Source organism: Perna viridis, chromosome 5, assembly GCF_037379345.1.
Source record: "Perna viridis isolate PV_CMFRI_1.1 ecotype Kerala chromosome 5, ASM3737934v1, whole genome shotgun sequence".
Taxonomy (NCBI): Eukaryota; Metazoa; Mollusca; class Bivalvia; order Mytilida; family Mytilidae; genus Perna; species Perna viridis.
Genome location: NC_142449.1, coordinates 16,908,728 through 16,929,811, shown reverse-complemented (window position 1 = coordinate 16,929,811; position 21,084 = coordinate 16,908,728). Strand labels below are relative to the sequence as shown.

The following is a 21,084-nucleotide window of genomic DNA, read 5'->3' as shown; positions in this document are numbered from 1 at the left end:
TATCGGAACGCATCTAGACTTATCATTACACAGTAATGTTAATTGCGCGAAACTTGATAAAGTTTTTAATCAGGAACAGTGAAAAACGTTGTTTACAGAGTAGCTTTGCTACACAAATGGAAGTTAAGGATAAAGGAAAAGCAGCAGCAGCTAAGATAGCAGTTGACAACCATGTCAAGGTTGATATTATTATATATTGACTAGTCCTTACTCCAGCATGTTTAGCTGACGAGTTATTCCTTAATTTTGGGCAGGGGCTGTTTTACCGGATTCTGTAAAATAGCCAGGGAGATTATTTTGATGACCTAATTAAAATATTGATGCTGTTATCAAAAATTACATAGGCTTCTTACTGACTTTATTTATAAACTATGTCTATGATGAGTATATTTCAATTTTACAGATTATAATTAACATTATAACAACCATTATAGTTCAAAAGATTAATCTATCGTGATAATGAATTGAAAGAAGTACATGATTTTAGGCCATGTATTTCAAAAAACTTCTCTGGTAAGTACATTTAAATGTTAAAACACCAAATTTATTAATTTGTGCAGCTTTGAAAGCAATGATTACTAATCAACAAGGTGTACTGGCACTGAATACCAAATTCAGCTCTTATGCAGAATTTGAAGATGCAAAGAGAAAATATGAAGAACTTCAAAGGATGCAAGAAAAATTCAGAACTTGCAAAATCTTGCACCAAATAAGACCCATTACCATGACTTAGTCAACAGTGGCATAAAATTATGTTGTGTTCATGGTGGCAAAAAAAAACCTAAAATAAGCTTTACTGGTATGTATTATTTTAGAAAGCTTACTTTATACATGTATTTCTTGTGAAGATGATGAATTTCCAGTAACATATTTAAAATTTCTTTGCTTAGTATCCATGAAAATGGAACAAAAGCAAATTTTTTTGTTGCACATACAAATGTTCTGGTAAGTTGTGATTGATTAAGCTCTTGATAGAAAAATACCCATGGGTTATCAGCTTTTTGTAGAACTCTTAATGTCTTACTCCTTAAAAGTTGACTTTCAAGAACTCTTTAATTTTTACAGAAATCCTGTTGTTTGCAGGTCTTTTCCCGAATTAATCCACATTTAAGCAGAACTGTCCATTCTTCATTCAGCTTGCTAATACTACTGATGGAAGTCATTTGATAATTAAAAAGTTATTGAAGGAGCACAATTATGAAAGCAATATGAACCTGCTTCAGTTTTTACCAAGATGGAGGCAGTCATTAGGAGAGGAGAAGACTGAAATTGAAACAATGATGAAAGTAAATGCAAATAAAAAGATGGTGCAGCAGCACATGATAGAGAAGACTGGAAAGCAAATTATTCATAAAGATCTGCACAATATTAGTAAAAGCATGAAGAAAAGGAAGTTGTCAAATGTTAACTGTGAATTAGAACTTGTCAATCAGACTTTGACATCAAAAGGGGGATTAGTTGAATATTTAATAGTTGACATTATGAAATGAAAGCGATAATCTACCAAGATACTAGCGTGCATACTTTATCTAGTGCTTTTCCTGAGGTAATATTGGTTTACACAACTTATAAAACAAACAGTTTATGAATGCATCTTTATCTTATAAACATTGATGGAATGGCCAAAGTGAAATTGTTGCTGCATTTCTTTTGACTGAAGAAGATAAGACATCATTAACGCAAGTGATAGATATTTTATAGACTGAGGAATATAGGCAAACACACAGAATTGCACAACAATTATCTTCTTATGCATCTGAAAAGACAGGCAATAGAATGCTACAAAGTCTACTAGAAATATGGAAAGAAGGGAAAAATGCATTTGTAGTAGAGGTACTTTAAACAGATAGGGAAGTGCTTGAAACAGCTAATGAAATGCAAACACAAGGAAATGCCAGCACTGATATTTACAAACTGAGATTGTCGTTTATTGCAGTGATATACATGAAAGAGACATTTTTTCGCCAAGAAGAACAATTGCTTAGCAAACAATGTCAAATATTATTCTTCCACCTGTTATGAAGAAACGCAGATGCCCAAAAGGAAATACTCAAACCATCATAGGATTGCCAAAAAAAAAGAATGCAAAGTCATTTAAGAACAAATTATCAACTGAAATTGACACTATGATATTAGAATGGTTTGTTGGGAGAGATGTAGCTATATCTGCAATGAAAGGTCAGATGTATGTAAAAGAAGAACATGTGGAAGTCAAACCAGAACTAGTATCATCCTCTTATAAATATTGGCCAAGTTTGGTACTGTATAGGTGATGGATGGCTTTCAATTCAAACATTTTTAAGCAGAAATTGGACCATCCTATATACATATATGTAAAACTTGTGACGGATATGGAGATAAACTAGAAAAGAGCATAATGTGCTGTTCATGCTTGGAATGGCAACATTTTTCTTGTGCATGTATTAAACAACAAAAGCGAAATACTGATTCTGTATCAACTGCAAATGAAGTAGTCTTTTAAGCTATGTACACTATTAACTCATAACATTTATACTTTAATTTATGCGTTATTTTTTTAAACTTTTCATTCAAAATTTAATTCTATATCATATCTCCATATGACATGAAACAAGCTATGTACTCATTATAGTTTCTAAATAAAGTCAGTAAGAAGCCTATAGAATTTTTTATAACAGCATTATATTATCATCAATCAATATTTTAATTAGGTACAGGAAAATAGCCTCAGACACTATTTTGATGGATGGGGCAAAATAGCCACTGCCATCTTTTTACTTGGTTGGAGTATGAAGTATAAATACTTTCATAGTAAGAGGGTTTGAAGGGATGGAATTAAAAGAGGAGTATTTATATTTGATGTACAACATTTGAATCATAACTGCAATATTATAGCTCATAAATTTACAAATCTAAACTGGTTACATATACCAGTATACACAAATTCACAGTTTTCATTCTGCTTCGTATGACCCCAGATTTGTCTCTGAATAACCTTTTGACGTCTAAGAAACAATGTAATTTGTGACGACATTAATCTATTAAGTTGAAGTCGAAATCGGTACAAAAACAATTGGAAAATATATTATTTTCGCCAATGGCGTCCACAAGTGTAAATATGGCTATCAGGCAGTATGAATTTGAATAGTACTCAAATTTTTAAAATTAATGAACTTCGAAACAGAACATATGCACAAATTATAAATTAAGCAAATGTTGTTTATAATTGCCATAAATACTGTTTTATATGTTATAGAAACATTTTCAATTATCATTCACAACCCTTGCTATTTACAATAACCTAACCCTCCATCCACATTCTTTCTTGTGACTGAAAGGCGGATGGATGGAAGGTCATGTTATCTTAACTATATCATTATTTCCCAGTACTTATGATCTAGAAAAGTGCTTTTGCTGATAGCGGAAAGCCAGGACTTTGCATGCGTGTTTATTCTGAAGCTAGGTTGGTCAGTTTTTGAAAATGGAATTAATGTAAATATATGCAGACACTTTCCCATTAAACTAATAATAGCGTTTTTCTGATGCAGTCAGTTTTGTTTTACTTTTTATCCTTTGACCTTGAAGACCTTTTTGTACGGAAATGCAAGTCACCTGATCTTTTATGTAAATTATGTTTCCCATTTCGCCAACTATTAATAACTTAACAGTCTTCGAAAAAGCTGTATTGAAAATTAAGAAATCAGGTCTGCTGTGTAGTTTTTTATAATGAACTGTAGAAAAATAGTAAAAAAAATTACTGTGTCAGCTTTTTAGCTCACCTGGCCATTGGCCAGGTGAGCTATTGCAATCACTTGACGTCCATCGGCGTCGTTGTTGTCGTTAACAATTCTTCAAACATCTTCTCCTCGGCAACTACTGAATGGATTTGAATGAAACTATATGTGATTGATTTCTGCACAAAATGACCGTATTAAAAATAGAACATAGAGGTCAGACAGCAGATTATTGCATATGCTTTGTATCTCAAAAACCATTAGGTTAAACCAAATTCTGACATGGATAAAAGTGTTCAGCATGATGAGATCTATCTGTGTTGAAATTTTGGTGAAAATCTGTTGACCCATGTTGGAGTTGTTGGCCTTTTTGGACGTTTTTTTCGTTATTACTTTAAAAAATCTTCTTCTCAGAATCTACCGTACAGAATTTAATGAAAGTTGTTATTACTGTTTTTTAGGATAAACTGCACAAACCGACCATTGCGGTTTTTGATTGGTGAAAAAGTATGGCCGCTATTAATAAAAACAGAACATAGTGGTAGAAATACAGTTTTTTGCAAATAACTCAAAAAGTGTTGAACTTGGCAAAATTCTGATTTAGAGTTAAATTGTTCACCATCAGAAGACAGACCTTAAATGAATGTACAAAATTTATGATTTTCTCCCATTGATTGGCTGACATGCCCGTGAGAATACCTGTGATTTCAATCCGTCTGTGGAGCTGTCTGTCTCTTTCAGTTGAAACACTTCTTTGTACTATGGTTGCAGTCTTGATAGTTTGGGAGAGAATCAAGGTCTCTCTTCCACACCACAGGGATTTGAATAATTATGAGACAAAAATGTTTTATAAAAGTTTGACCCAGGTGCAAATTGTGCTTGTATGATTTAGCATTACAACATGTCTTGATCACATTACCAAAATTTCATCACAAATATTTTTTTACCCCGGATCAATGAGAAGTCACTCAAAAACAATTCACTTTTTTTTATTGATACAAATGTTCCATTTTCTCAGGCCTTCATTTGAACTTTACTACATGTACTGAGTATATGTCAAGGTTGAAGCTAAAGTTACATTTACCAAGGTAAACTAATTTTATATCTGAAATGTAATATGTTGTCTACTTGTACTGAATTGTTATAATACATGAAGCAATTATTTACATGGTTTATGTTTTCAGACAAACCAAGTTGTTGGTATAGGAAGTGGTTCTACAATTGTGTTTGCGGTACAGAGAATAGGTAAAATGTAACTTTCACATTTGGTCTCCTATTTTTGGGCCGTTAATTGCTGTGAGCTGAGACTGTCTGTAAACTATTGTCAGACAATTTGTATACCCTTTGGAATGATTCAAAATATGCTTAAGCTGAAGACGAATGTTTTGTACTGTTGGCTGTGTACACAGCAGTTTTAAAGGTTTGAAGAGAACATGGCCAATATATCTTAGAAAATTAATAATGATATCATACTCATTTCTCAGATGTTTCATCATTGTTTGTACTTAAAATAAATTTAGTTTACGTTTTTAACCAGTTTCATGATATTTGATATACAGTACCTGAACCGATCAATGCAACTAAAATTCCGATCGATAATCGATCACCGATCAGTCATTGATCCCTCAAACCAATCCACTAAACCTGTGATTGCATCACATGAACACTGAGTGGTCAATATATTTTATGGATTCCATTGTTTCTTTTGTCAATTGTATGCATATTTACATAATGCAATAGATTTAAACATCAATTAATTACTTTTATTTCACATTTGTTTTATTTTTAACCAAAAAAAATAATATATAGATTTGATATCTTAAAATTAGTGTAAAATCAATATGGTAGTATATTGGGTTGGTTCAAGTGGAAATTCTTAAATTGACATGAACCGATCATCTGTCATTTTACATAACAAAAACTGTGGTCAGATTGGTCACCAGTCATCGTTTTTCAGTCTGTCATCAATCAATCAGTCAGCTGTCATCGATCCATCAAATAGTTCAGGTTCAGGGATGGTAACTATAGACAGAACAATTTGAATTTATTAAAGTAAAAAAATAATCACCTCTGCAAAAAGCAAATTACAGATGAAAAATGACTGCTGATTTTATATTTGGACTAAAATAAGTCATTACATTTCTAGGTCCATGCTCTAAGCTTTCCATATGAAAAATTAAAAAGAAATAAAGCAGAAGAAAATCATGCTTTATTAGAACTGAAAGGTTAAGAGAAAATGTCATGGTTATTGTTCTAATAAGTTGCATTTTACTTCTAATTAGCGGTGTATGGATCTGATCATTTTTTTTTTAAGACTACTTATCCTGTTGAAAAAAGATTCCATAATTTTAAGTTAACTATTTTTCAGCTGAAAGGGTAAAACTGGAAGGACTATCTGTGACTTGTATTCCTACATCATTCCAGGTAAAAACAGGGTAACATGTAATTGAATTGTATTCCTACTTCATTCCAGGTAAAAACAGGGTAACATGTAATTGATTTGTATCAGAGTTGGAAATAGTAGACTGCCCGCCAGTACGAGACTGGTTGTATGTTGGCAGGGCTGGCTAATTTTAGCAAAAATCTTATAGCCATATAGTAAATATATTGAAAAACTGTATTCAGGACTGGCTAGAATTTTAGTGAGTTTCTGACCCTGATTTGTATCCCTACATCATTCCAGGTAAAAACAGGGTAACATGTAATTGATTTGTATCCCTACATCATTCCAAGTAAAAACAGGGTAACATGTAATTGATTTGTACCCTACATCATTCCAGGAAAAAAACAGGGTAACATTTAATTGATTTGTATTTCTACATCATTCCAGAAAAAAAACAGGGTAACATGTAATTGAATTGTATCCCTACATCATTCCAGGTAAAAACAGGGTAACGTAATTGATTTGTACCCCTACATCATTCCAGGGAAAAACAGGGTAACATGTAATTGATTTGTACCCCTACATCATTTCAGCAAAAAACAGGGTAACATGTAATTGATTTATATTCCTAAATCTTTCCAGGTAAAAATTGAGTAACATTTGATCTTTAAACTTGAAGTGCTTCATAAGCCTTTGAAGGCTGATTAAAATTTATTTTAATTGATGTTGTAATCAAATTGTAGATCAGATATACATCTATGTTAGAGTAAATTTACTGGCTGAAAAAATCTTATTAATTCACACACCTGAAATTTGAATTAATTCATTTCAGAGTATTAATTTGTGTGAAAGAGAAATCAAGGAAACAAAGATTCTCTTCGAAATTAATAAACAAAAAGTCTGTGTAGTCAAGATAATATTATTTCTGGCATAACATGGGGGCTTAAATGATGTTACCACAGATGAAAGGAAGATTGACAACATGGAATAAAAACTCATTATGTTTGTTGATCGTTTGGTCAATAGTTTTCCTTTTCCATCGTTCTCTTAGTGTAGGTTAAGATATGAGGCTGACTTCACAGTGTCTGTAGTATCCTTTATCTGAATCTCTACCAAATACTATGTAAATGTATTTAGGTGTACCGAGAGTAACAACAATGTAAAATGTTTTTGAGTCAGGTTTTCAACTGAGTATTGGGAATAGAAGTATAATAGGTTGAAAAATCAGACTTTTTAATGCTGTTTCACAAGGCATTGTCCATTTACAATGAAATGTAATCTTGTTTGGCAATAAATGATTTCTGTTATAGTTTGCTGAACACTATTATGATTGTCCTCAAACCAACATCATCTGCTATTTTGACATCAACAACATTATTGATCATAAACATTTTAACTGTTTAGGTGAGACTATTTAACATGGGGCATTTCATGCAAAAAATGATTTGACTTGAATTATGGCGGCTTCAATTAGTATAAAGCATACACAATTGTCAATGAGTAATATAAAGAATGTTTTCTCATGTTTCAGGCCAAACAGTTGATTGTAGAAAATGGTTTGTCATTAGGTGATCTAGATAGAAATCCACAGGTAAAGTATAGACATTCTATAGAAACATATCCTCAGGTAAAGTATAGACATTCTATAGAAACATATCCACAGGTAAAGTATAGACATTCTTTAGAAACATATCCTCAGGTAAAGTATAGACATTCTATAGAAACATATCCTCAGGTAAAGTATAGACATTCTATAGAAACATATCCACATGTAAATTATAGACATTCTATAGAAACATAGGATAGAATCGGAAATGTTTCTATAGGTCTTACAAAACCAGGTCATAATAAAGTAAGCAAGTGATCTGAGATAGAAATAGGACCATCTCAGTTTAATAGTGTTGACCAGGTTGATTTTATTATCTGAACTTTATGTTTTATGTCTGTTGCCGTGAAGTAACTACATGTAAATAGATAAAGAGTCTAGTATCTAGACATGAGTAAAATTAAAGTTAGGTCAAATATGATATACAACAAAAGCTTTGAGACCATAAGTGTGGGAATGGAGTTAATGAAGTTGAAAACTTCCTAGAATATTTCATAAATTTTAACCCTTTCACATTTCGGGAGAGCCCTCTACAAAATCAATGAAAAGTTAAGAATATCCCACATGAAAAATGTATGTTTGTTTAAAATACTACATTTTCTGTAAAAAATATTTATTGAATTTTACTTAAAACTTTTGCTTTTGAGTGTATGTCTCCTATGTGAGACAGTGTCAATGGGGGAGAATTTCACACTTGAACTTTTTTAAAGGTTAACAGGAATGAAGAATTTGATTTTTTTATACTGGTTGCATAAAAAATATTATCCAGAAACATTGGAAAAAAGGTTTTCTATGGGTATGCCTTTTATGTGAACAGATTTAATTCATTTTTCAATGTGCGTTGCTAAAATTATTAAATACACATTATTATTGGTATTGGCACGAGCCATATCTTCTCTTTAAGCACAGGCTACTTATATACTAGATAGTAAACTCTTTATTGAGAGTTATGGCAAATTAGAGTTACTGTTTTAATAAGATGTGGACTTGCACATTATTAAAACATTGAACTTAAAATGCCAGTCTGTGGTAAACTCAAGTCTACGTGATTTTTTTTTATTTAACCTTAGAAATATTGCTTATATTACTTAAGGCAAGAAAAAATCTTCATAAGGTAATGTCTTTACCTCATTTTCACATTTCATTTACATTGATTCCATTTCAGATAGATGTAGCTATTGATGGAGCTGATGAAGTTGATAAAGATTTGAACTGTATAAAAGGGGGAGGGGCATGTCTGACTCAGGAAAAAATTGTAGCATCATGTGCCAAAGAGTTTTATATTGTTGCTGATATTAGGTATGTGCTGTAGGTTACTGTACTTATAAGTATAGTAAATATTCATGACATCACAAGGACTGCCCCTTTTGGGGAGAACAATCTATCATGATGTGAAGGCCAGTAATATTTTTTCAGTTTAATATAGTTTGAAAGATATTTCATTTTTGCACTTCAGGCTATGCCAATTCTTTATTTTGCTTTCAGATTTTTTTCACAGCACTTTAAACATCGGTGGGGCTAGGGTAAAAATTTAGCACATTTTCACATTGTATGTAAACAAACCATGGAAATTGCCAAAAAATGACGCATGACTCTATATAATGAAAGTTGCAGAAGATAAATTGGCTCATGAACCTTAAAGAGTGATACATAAAACTTCTTGATTTCTAAAGGTTGATTCACAAGTGACATAACTTAAAACATGAATTTGCATTGGAAGCAATGGGAGTTTATTACTGAATTTATTCCTATAATATGAATGAAGTGCTGATTTTTTTATGTCATGGGACTACTGAAATTAAGTAATAGAATTGGGTTTCAGTTTTTTTTTATCAGTTATAAGGTTTTTAGATCAATTCTTAAACATGCATTTTGATTTCTGATTTTTCCTATTTGACTAGTCATTTGGATGGTCAATCATTAAAAAATGCAATTTTCGATTTTTCGGCCAAAAGTCACATATATTCGACTCTACAAGTTATTGCTCAACTAAAACATTTCAAATTTGGTATCAATTGATAGATATTTTAATGTTCTTCATGAATGAACCACGAAAAACTAATTTTCAAGACAGGATTTCAAAATATGTTAATATTATTACCCCTACCCTTATAAAAATGGTCTCGATATCAAACAGAATTCTCATTCAAAGCATACTGACACCGTAAAACTCATATTTTAGGCATTCATAATTAACATAATGATGTTCAAAATATATCTGATCAATTCAGGCGCTTAGATTTTCCTTTTTGGGTAACAATTACTATAAAATCGTAAAAAGGGGAATTTTCAGAATTTCAAAATTTTTGTCTATATCACACAATATTGTATTTTTCTTAAAGATTACCGTACTTTAAACAAGCTTTTGTGTGATACAGTACATTAATATAATGTCTTAGCTTCAAAATGAGCCCAAGTAATAAATATTTGAACTTTTCCAAGTCAAGTTAAGTGGAAAATTGCCACCCCTACCCATGAAATAAATGCCTCAACATGAACTAATTTGTTGATTTTTGGCATATAAATGGTGTACAGTAGACATGTTGGGTATTATTGTTTTAATTATCAATGTATTCAACACATTTTCTCATTTCAGGTGCATATTTTTCAGTTTCAATCTGACAATAATGAGTTTTTCCATAAAAAGGAGAACATAGTTTTCCTTTCCTTGTTTATCTACCCCGGACATGACTTTTTATGAGCAACTCGGCGGGTGTTTTTAGAAAAGCAGAGAATGCTTATCCTACCGGTGCACCTGGTCCATGCTGCCAGTTTTTAGTGGAGTCCGAGTTGCTCATTTACTTTTGTTACTTCGTATGTATGATTTTAGTTACTTTATGTTCTTTGTTGTGTATGTCTGTTTTCCATGTCTGGTCTTTGTCCCTGGATTACATTCTTTTGATTACCGCTATAACCTTGGTTCCCTTGATTACTAACATTCGTTTTTCCTTCCATTTCACCTGTGATTGGCAATTTTTTTCAAAAACCGTACATCAAACAAGCTTTTGTATATTCAACTATAATTGTATAGTGTTCTAGCTTTCTAACGAGCCCAAGTAATAAATATTTGAACTTTTCCAAGTCCAAATAGGTGAAAAATTGCGACACTTATCCATGAACACAGTAAGTCAACATGAACCCAAATGTTAATTTTTAGCATATAATCAATGTAAAAAAGCAAGTTGGGTTCTAGTGTTTTAATTATCGATGCATTCAACATACCTGTTCATTTAAGGTGCATATTTTTCAGTTTCAATATGACAATAATGAGTTTTTCATAAAAAGAGGAATTTTCGGATTTTCATATTTTACTTCCATATCAACAGTAATAAGCATTTTTTTAAAGTACCTTACTTCAAACAAGCTTTTGCATAAACAAGCACATCTGTGTAGCATCTAAGCTTTCTAATGAGCCAAGGCAATGCATATTTTAACATATTCCTAGCCATATAGAAGAAAAAATGGTACCCCATACCCACTAAAATTTCCGTGAAAAACACAATTCGTATGTGGTACATTGTATTAGCATTTTTTAAATGGTGTTGGATACATGTATGCCAATCATTCATCGTAGTTGCTTCTATGGAACTTTATGTGTATAAAAATAATGATAGCAAACAAAGTCATGTCACTGTGATATTTTAAAACAAAAAATACACAATTTACGTACTAAAATGCGTACTAAATGACAGACAGATATTTCGTGTATGCTATAAACAATCATTTTCTTTCACATTAGGCAGACTTTTGTGGGTAGGGGTACCATTCTTTCGTCCAAATTGCCTGGAATACATTTAATTGTGCATTGCCTTGGCTCATTAGAAAGGTAAGATGCTATATAAATGTGTTTGAATATACAAAAGCTTGTTTGAAGTGGAGGACTTGAAAAAACATTGCCCATTACAGGTGAAATGGAAGAAAATATGAAAATCTGAATATTCCCTATTTTATGAAAAACTCTTTATTGTCAGCTTGAAACTTAAAATAACTCGCCCAAAATAAAAAATATATGTTGAATACATCGATAATTAAAACAATAGCACCAAACATGTCTTTTTTACATCGATTATGTGCTAAAAATTAACATTTTGGTTCATGTTCAGGTATTCTTTTCATGGGTGGGGATGGCAATTTTTCACTTATTTGGGCTTGGAAAAGTTGAAATATTTATTACTTGGGCTCATTACAAAGCTAAGACCCTATGTAATTGTAGTTGAATATACAAAAGCTTATTTGAAGTATAGTATTTGAAAAAAATTGCCAATTATAGGTGAAATGGAAGGAAAAATGAATGTCCGAAAATTCCCCTTTTTATGAAAAACTCATTATTGTCACATTGAAACTGAAAAATTTGCACCCGAAATGAGGAGATATTTTCAATACATCGATAATTAAAACAATAGTACCCAATATGTCTATTGTACACCGTTATATGCCAAAAATCAACATTTTAGTTCCTGTGAAGGCATTTTTTTTCATTGGTAGGGGTGGCAATTTTCCACCTAACTTGACTTGGAAAAGTTCAAATATTTATTACTTGGGCTCATTTTGGAACTAAGACATTGTGTTACTGTACTGTATCACACAAAAGCTTGTTTAAAGTACGGTAATATTTTAAAAAATACAATATTGTGTGATACAGAAGAAAATTTTGAAATTCTGAAAATTCCCCTTTTTACGATTTTATAGTAATTGTTACCCAAAAAGGAAAAACTAAGCGCCTGAATTGATCAGATATATTTTGAACATCATTATGTTAATTATGAATGCCTAAAATATGAGTTTTACGATGTCAGTATGCTTTGAATGAGAATTATATGTTTGATACTGAGACCAGTTTTCTAGGGGTAGGGGTAATAGTTTTATAGTTTTAACATTTTTTGAAAATCCTTTCTTGAAAATTAGTTTTTCGTGGTTTGTTTATGTAGAACATTAAAATATCTATTGAATGATACCAAATTTGAGACATTTTAGTTGAGCAATAATTTGTAGAGTAGAATTCATGTGACTTTTGGCCAAAAAATTGAAAATTGCATTTTTTGCATTTTTGGATAAATTCTGACTACGAAAATCACCAAAATTCATCGAAAGAACCCCAGAAGTATAAATTGTGATAATACTAAACAGAAAATAACAAATAAGTCATTTTTGAACTTAGCATTAATACTCCAGGGGTTTTAACATTGAAAAATATGTCAATTTAAGTGATTTTTCGGCGGGGTAGGGGTACATTTTTTTCATTTTACCACAAAATCTGGGGTGTTACTGCAACTTTCCTGGTATGATTGTAAAGCTGAGACACTGGGCTACATGATGATACATATACATGTCAGTTCGTTCTGTAGAAAGAAGAAGTTCGCAGAATCAAAGCACTTAAAAAATTGATTTTTGCCTCAATGAGGTATAAAAAGTAGCCAAAAAATACAAAAATGTTTCAGTTTTTATCTTGACGACAAAAAGATTTGTAAATGGGAGGTATAAGGGTACCTGAAAATCATATTTTGGTTGATGAGTAGGGAGGGGGGTATGTTACCTCAGCCCACATACTAATATATTGTAAATCTAGGCTTGCCATATTCATGATATAAATCATCTCTGGTATTACGTGATACCCTATTTCATTTACTGGTGTGTGTTATCAAATCCTTTTAAGCCATCCAGATAAGCTGTTTTTGTCCCCTGCAGCAATGTGGAAGGGAACATAAAAGTACCTGTGTCTGTGTGTGCATCCGACTTTGGAAAAAAAATCCTTATAAACTGCTCTATGGACTTTGCTCAGTTTTTGTAGGATTATTGGTTACTATATGTGGTTTGTCATATTGCACAGCCATTTTGATTTGATGAATGAATTTTACAGGAGTTATTGGACTTGGTTAGATTATGTTCATGCTACACTAATGGTGGAAAGAACTCTGCAGATCTTGTTGAAATTGTGTTGAATTTTTAGTCATCATATGTAGTTGATCATATTGTACCATAACTTGGACTCTACAAATTTACAGGAGTTATGGGACTTTTGTACTTCTACTTTTTTTGTTATGTCAGAGGACATATGACTACACCTAGCAATCTTTCTAAATTTTGCCACCCCCTTTTCTTGTGGTTTCTGTTTAAATGAATTTAAGGCTTTGTTTTCCATTTGACAGACATTTTGAACATATTGTAGAAGGTAGTGATTAGACCCAAGATAATTTTATACTCATGAATATATAATATGGTTGACTGGTACCTACCATTCATTATTCTTTGTCTTTAGATGTGTAAAAATTGATTTCCCAACATGGTGGTGTATGAATTAATGCCCTATTAGTTGACCTGCTGTTAATCAAGATTCTGTTGGAATAAATTTGAACATATCAATTAGTAAGATTTTGTTTGAGGTAAGGATAAAGTCTTTCTCTGCTTCATGGGCCAGAAAAATAAAGTGAAACCTGTGTAAACTGAACTCCTGTAAACATTAAAATTAGTTGTATTTAGACAGGGGTTTGGTTTACCAAGGTTAAAAAACTTTAAATTGATATTCAGGAACTTCAAAAGTGTCTGGTTTAGACAGGTTTTCAGGTTTTTCAGGGTTGGATGTAGACAGGTTTTCAGGTTTTTCAGGGTTGGGCGAAGACAGGTTTTTGGGTTTTTCAGGGTTGGGTGTAGACAGGTTTTCAGGTTTTTCAGGGTTGGGCGTAAACAGGTTTTCAGCTTTTTCAGGGTTGGGTGTAGAAAAGGTTTTTGGGTTTTTCAGAATTGGGTGTAGAAAGATGCTGATTTGATATTTATTCTAGAACTCATTCAAAGTCAGTAATCAATTGGAATTTATCATTGTATTTTACAGAATGCTAATTTGTTTTATTACACTTTATATTTATTCAGTCTCATTATGAATGGCAAAAGTAGCTATTTATATTTTCAGTAAACAGTCCAAAGAATTGGGAACATCATGGAAACAAGGTATACCAATAGAAGTCATTCCATCAGCTTACAGACCTGTACAGTTAAAATTAGAATCCATGTTGGGTGGCCAGGCTAACCTCAGAATGGCTGTCAAAAAATGCGTAGGTTTTTATTTTTTATACATGATAATTGTTTTTGTTGTTATTGTTCCATTTAACTCAATACTTATGTTATTTAAGATGTGTATTTGAAATTTTGACAAAATCGTTTTATTTTATTAGTAAAATATTGATATAACATACTACAGAAAAAAATTAATTTTGTTTGAAAATTGATAGTTAATGTACATTATAAGTAGGATATTCCACAACCCTGTTACATAACAGGAAGTATCTTTGTCATAATAGAGGTGTCTTTCTTAAGGTTTTATAATGATGAATTACAGCACGAAATTAAAAAGAAAAGACTATAAACATTTTTTATTAACTTCATCCTGTTATAAATCCTCTTATTATCCCAAGGACAGCTAGCTAATCCTCTTATAAATCTTCCTATTAGCCCAGGGACAGCTAATCTGGGGGTCTCTGTAACGTCACAGTTTTCATTAACAGGGATAATGAGGGCACATGTAAAATTTGATACAACCAAAAAATATCTTTACAAACACTACAACAAAAATTTGTGATCATAAAAATCTAATAATTACACATCATTTTAATGCTTGATTTATGCTCAATAGAATAATTGGACCAGTTGTCACGCAACTCATGCTCCATTATCAAAGATTATGAGCAAGTGTTATTCCATATCATATGTGAAAAATTGTACAAAATATTTTATCAAACTGAATTTCTTGTTTATCTTTCTTATCATTGCCTCAGTGCCTAAATTGTGAACTATACAAAATGTCTAAGAAATTACATGATTTCTTATTAGGCTGACTTTATAGCTAATCTGATCCAAAAAAAGGAACAACATTTAGCTAGATCCTTTTATCTTAGTTTCTGCTGTATAGAATTTGATACTTGGCATTTACCCCATAGATCTTGAGCTTAAGGATACTGTGAAGTCAGCCTCATATCTTGACCTACACTGAGAGATTGATGGTAAAAGAAAACTATTGACCAAACTATATGACTAACACGATGACTTTTCATTCTGTATTATCAACTTTCCTTTAATCTGTGGCAACATCCCTTCAGCATCTGGGTATTGAGTTTTCATATCACAAATCATATGTATATGCCAGAGGTTGCCATAACTACGCAGACTTTTTATATCGATATAGACTTTGTACAATTAGGCTTTTGGAACAGGGTTATATTGCTACGAGATTAAAGTCATCTCTACAGAAGTTTTATGGTTGTCATCATGAACTTGTGGATCATTACAGTGTATCCATCTGTACCATGAAAACTGATTTGTTCACAGTGTCATTTTTTCTTTTCCTCTTTCATCTACCCTAGACTTGACTTTTTGGGAGTAGCTCTGCAGGTGTTTCTAGAAAGCAAAGTATGCTTACCCTACCTGTGCATCTAGTCCATGCTCCCTGTGTTTAGTGGAGTCCAAGTTTCTCTTTTACTTTTGTTAATTTGTATGTTTTATTTTGGTTATTTTATGTTCCTTCTTTTGTGTGTCTGTTTTCCATGTCTGGTCTTTGTCCCTGGTTTACCTTCTTTCAATTTCTGCTAAAATCTTGGTTCTCTTGATTACTCTTTACTCCTTGTACACTGATCATTATTATCTCATATTCTTTTGTCAACAGGGACCAATAGTAACAGACAATGGTAACTTTGTAATTGACTGGCAGTTTCCAACACTTCCAATGGACTGGAATAAAATAAATCAGCAGATAGTAATGATACCAGGTTGGTTTTATACATAATCATCTGAACGTCTCAGCCAAAAATCAAATTCTCTACACATAACAAGGTTTTATTATACACATGACATGGGCCATGCAAACAAAAGATTGGGTGTTAATAGGAATTATCATGTTTGTCTGTTTGTCCATGTACTTTTTAAGCATAAGAACAGTTAAAGGGATATTGACGGAAATTTTAAATGAATATGAAGCAAGATATTTGCAAAGGGAGATAATCAAATCTTTATAATTTTTGTTCACTTTGTGTTTTGTAAGTCATCTGTAATTTAAGAAACAAAATTAAACAAATTACAGAAACCCCATTTATCATTGTTTTACCAGGGGGCTGCCATTTATGTTGCATTTAAATATTGACATAAATTGACAGTCCATGGTGAAACAATGATAAAATGAGGTTTGTGTGATTCAATTCTAAATGGACTAGTTGCTTAATATTTTTAAAAAGATGCAGTCTATGTATTGCACTGAATGGCAACAATTATGGAGTGAAAATCTGTTACGGTTAACATATTAATTTTCGTTGCAGCTAATTTTCACGATTTCTGGAAAGTCAACATGTTCACGGGTATTAATTTTCGCAGTTTTCAAGGTTAAAGAAATAAAGTTTTTCAATAGTCTTGGCTGTGTGTGATTCCTCTTTGGATCAGTTATTTTACAGTTAATATTTCAATAAATTAATGATGGACATTGATACGACATTAACAAGTTGACAAATCCACATATATAGTTTCCTTTGGCAAATTTAATCTAACAGTGTATTATTGACACTAAAAAGAACTCAGTTAATTGCCCAAGTCATAGCTTATTGTAGGAATTAACTTTTGACACTTGAATTGCATGTTTACGGAATAACTTTTTATTGACAGTTATCAGTGTAACTGTGTTTGTATTTAATGGTTGTCTTTTATCGGTGATGACCTGTAGTGTGTGTTTGACACTTACATTTTGCTCTTTTGTAAATAGAATGTTTGCACAGTATTGATTTCTCTTCTTTGATGTGACAGGTACTCTATGGCTAATGGTAAAAATCGTTATGTAAATAAGATTATGAATTGGAAATTATTATCCAAATACTTTTACCATATACGTTTTATAAAAGACTTAGTGGAAATTCATACTTGATTGCACAAATAAATGTTTCTATTCAAAATTGTGGAAACCATGATTAAAATGGTCAAAAGACTTGGCAGTGTGAATATATCTTCGCGGATATTAATTTTCATGTTCTTGAAGCAACCACAAAAATAGCAAAAATTAGTACAGTAATATGAAGTCAGTAAAAATGGGAAAACTTATTTATGATGTTAGAAATGTGACTGTCGTATTTCTAAAACATTGGTCATTTGTTAATCGAAGTTTTATCTCAGCTGTAATCTAAAGATTTTTGAAACAGCATATTTACTCCTGATTTTCAATTACATTTGGTACCACCATGTTTGGAAGTACAAAAGTTCAAAGTTCATATGAGTAGATACATCAGGGATCTGCTTCAATTTACATACATTGTATTTCTTCATTTTTATGAAGCTACTTGTATGTCAGGACCAAGATGCAGTTGAATAAAAAATTGATATACAGTGAAATCTGTCTTAACTTAATGCTCAATAATTCAAATTTCTCTCTAAAACACACACTTTTAAAATCCCTTGATATTAATTTTTTTAAACCTTAGTGAACAGAAAACTTGACTGAACCAAATCAATTGTCCAGAAGGGGTTGGTTTGACAGTATTTACTATACTTACCATGGTTTGTTTACTTAAGCATAAATGTAGCTAGCAATGCAGATCTTATGCATCAAACAATCAAATCTGTTTTACTTTTTAGCTCACATGGCCATATGCCAAGTAAGCTATTGGCATCTGTCATTGTCGTCTTCGTTGTTGTCTGTTGCTGTCGTTAACAATTTTTCAAAACTCTACTCCTCTGAAACTACAAGACCAGAACCACTCTTGGTATGAATGTTCCTTAGGATATTTTAAATAGATCTGAATTTTTTATATGTCGTAGAACATGGCCACCTTTAAAAAAATAGGGATCAGACAGAAGTTTGTTGCATCTGTCTCTAAAACCATTAGGTTTGGCTAATTCTGACATGAGTAAAAGTGTGTAGCATGATGAGATCTATCTCTGGTATCGTTTTTGTTTTAATCTGAAAAGCCATGTTGGAGTAATTGCCCTTTTTCAACATTTTTCTCTCTATTTTGAATGTTATTACTTTCAAAATTTTTTTCCTCTGAAACTTCTCGACCAATCTGACACTGCCAATCAGAATTAAACATCTTTATGAATGTTCCTTAAGGTGTTCAGCATAGAACTGATGTGGGGATTTTTGATCCATCAAAAACATGGTGGCTGTTACTAAAAATAAAACATAGGGGTCAGGCAGAAGTTTTTCATATATATCTCAAAAACCATTAGGTTTAGCCAAATTACATTAATTGTTGAAATGTTTATTATCCCTATTATCAGATGTACAAACATCTGCATTGAGTCAAAGTTGTGAGATGACTCTTTGTAAGAGTTATTGCCCTTGGAAGGTGAAAAATGATGTTTTTAGCAGTTTTCAGCCAATATCTTGGAAACTACAATAGATAGAATGAAACTTTCAATAGGTGAAATGATCCTATGAAAAGTCCTGCCAAAGTCTTCTGTGAGTCAAAAAACTTCTTGTTAGATTTGTTGCCCTTGAAAGGCAAAAAATGTTAGCAGGTGAGTGATTCAGGCTCCTGGGAGCCTGTTGTATTTGCCATCACTTGGCTTCCGTTGTTGTCAGTGAGTAAGTGTTCAGCATAATAAGATTTATCTGTGGGCAAATTTTCATTTTGATATGTTATGCCATGTTGGAGTTATTGCCCTTTTTCAACATTTGTTGGCTATTTTCAATGTTGTTTCTAAAAAAAATCTCTTCCTCTGACATTACTTGACTAATTAGAACCAAACTTGGTATGCATGTTCCCTAGGGTATTCTGCATAGAACTAATGTGTTGATATTTGATCCATCAAATATATGGCCCCCGTTACTTAAATGAGAACATAGTGGTTAAACAGAAGTTTTTCTCCTATATCTCCAAAACCATTAGGCTTAGCCAAATTCTTTTAATTACCGAATGATCCTGATGATAAGGCCTTCAACAGTCTGTGTTGGATCAAAGATGTCCTTGTTAGTATAAATGCCCTTGAAAGTCAAAAGATGACGTTTCTTTTTACAGTTTTCAGCCAATATCTTGATAAATACGAGAGATAAAAAGAAACTTTCAATTGCTGAAATGATCCTTATGATAAGGCCCACAAAAGTCTGCATTAGATCAAAGATGTGGGACAACTCCTTGTTAGAGTTAATGCCCTTGAAAGGTGAAAAATTGATGTTTTTGCGGTTTTCAGTCAATATCTTGAAAACAATAATAATAAAAGAAACTGTCCATTGGTGAAATGATCCTAATGGTATGTCCTACCTAAGTATTCTTTTCAGTCAAAATTGTCAGACAACTCCTTGCTAGAGTTACTGTCCTTGAAAGGCAAAAATTGAACTAGGTGAGCGATTCAGGTTCCCGAGAGCCTTTTGTTTAATATACGAATGTAGACATTGATGTTTGGTGCTTTCCATGAAGTGGTTTGTTCCACTTGAACCCCAGATTTGTGTTATGTTATTGGTTCATATCTAGTGGTTCCATGCACCAGACAAACCAGAAGCAGAATTAGAGACAGTCAGTTTGTACTGGTTAATGGAAAATAAGCCTTGTAAAAAGTCCATGATTATTAAGTATAACAAAATGATATGTTGCTCCAAAGTTAAATGTTTTTCATTATTACAGGTGTTGTAGATACAGGTCTGTTTATAAACATGGCCAAAAAGGCATATTTTGGAAAAACTGATGGAAGTCTTGTGGAACAGAATAACTGATAAGCATAATCTATGTTGGACATTGATTCCAATGTGCTGAGTATGAATGCTATTTCTTTGCCACTTACATGTATATTCAGGTACATAATACATATGATATATCAGTATGTTATTTATGAAGATGTTTGAATTTACACTTTTGAATGTAAAAAAAAACCAAGATGTTGGGAGTATCCACAATAGATCATGCAATTCTATATACGATGGAAAATGGTTATATTATATTTAAACATGAGATTGATTCTTCTATACTTTTCCAAGACAAAAAACTTGTAAACTTGTAGTACATGTACTAATAATGTTGAAATATATACAATTCTGATATTATGGTTTCAACAGCAGGTTATTGTTATGAAAAATAAAAGAAATATGGATTTTGTCTCTCTTTTTTATACAAAGCAGAAATTGCGATTTACAATTAATTGTTTGTCACATGACCTAGTTACTTTCTGAAAATGAATTTGACATATTCAAGTTTGAATTAACTATGTAGTGCCAATGAAAGCATTGGTATTCTGAATTTCAAAATAATGTATAATAACTCAATTAGTTTAGAGGGATGTAATTTTCATCCAGACCAGAAAACTTTTTATTACTATTATTAATAAAATTAATGACAAATATAAGGGACATATTTTTTAATCCTGTCTATTCCTATGTAGTTCTTTCGGTTTGTACCTTACCCAGGACATAATTTGCTGTGGCAGAT

At 31.9% G+C, this 21,084-nt stretch overlaps 1 protein-coding gene across 1 annotated transcript; it reads left to right on the top strand.

Moving 5' to 3' along the window:
• Nucleotide 1: 1 nt before the first annotated feature.
• LOC148616292 (ribose-5-phosphate isomerase-like) lies at nucleotides 2-20,752 on the top strand. The gene is made up of 8 exons (XM_088583187.1): nucleotides 2-179; nucleotides 4,898-4,958; nucleotides 6,082-6,137; nucleotides 7,628-7,687; nucleotides 8,868-9,001; nucleotides 14,607-14,748; nucleotides 16,353-16,455; nucleotides 20,287-20,752. Exons 1-8 carry the CDS (start codon nucleotides 36-38, stop codon nucleotides 20,373-20,375), a joined length of 789 nt encoding a protein of 262 aa, XP_088439313.1. The 5' UTR covers nucleotides 2-35; the 3' UTR covers nucleotides 20,376-20,752.
• The last annotated feature ends 332 nt before the right edge of the window (nucleotides 20,753-21,084 follow it).

Bases quoted from the DNA above. Each gene is read 5' to 3' on its own strand.
- LOC148616292 (XM_088583187.1), top strand. From the start codon at position 36: ATGTTAATTGCGCGAAACTTGATAAAGTTTTTAATCAGGAACAGTGAA. The intron at 6,138-7,627 runs GTAAAAACAGGG...CTCATGTTTCAG, and splicing joins GTATTCCTACATCATTCCAG to GCCAAACAGTTGATTGTAGA. The intron at 16,456-20,286 runs GTTGGTTTTATA...TCATTATTACAG, and splicing joins GCAGATAGTAATGATACCAG to GTGTTGTAGATACAGGTCTG.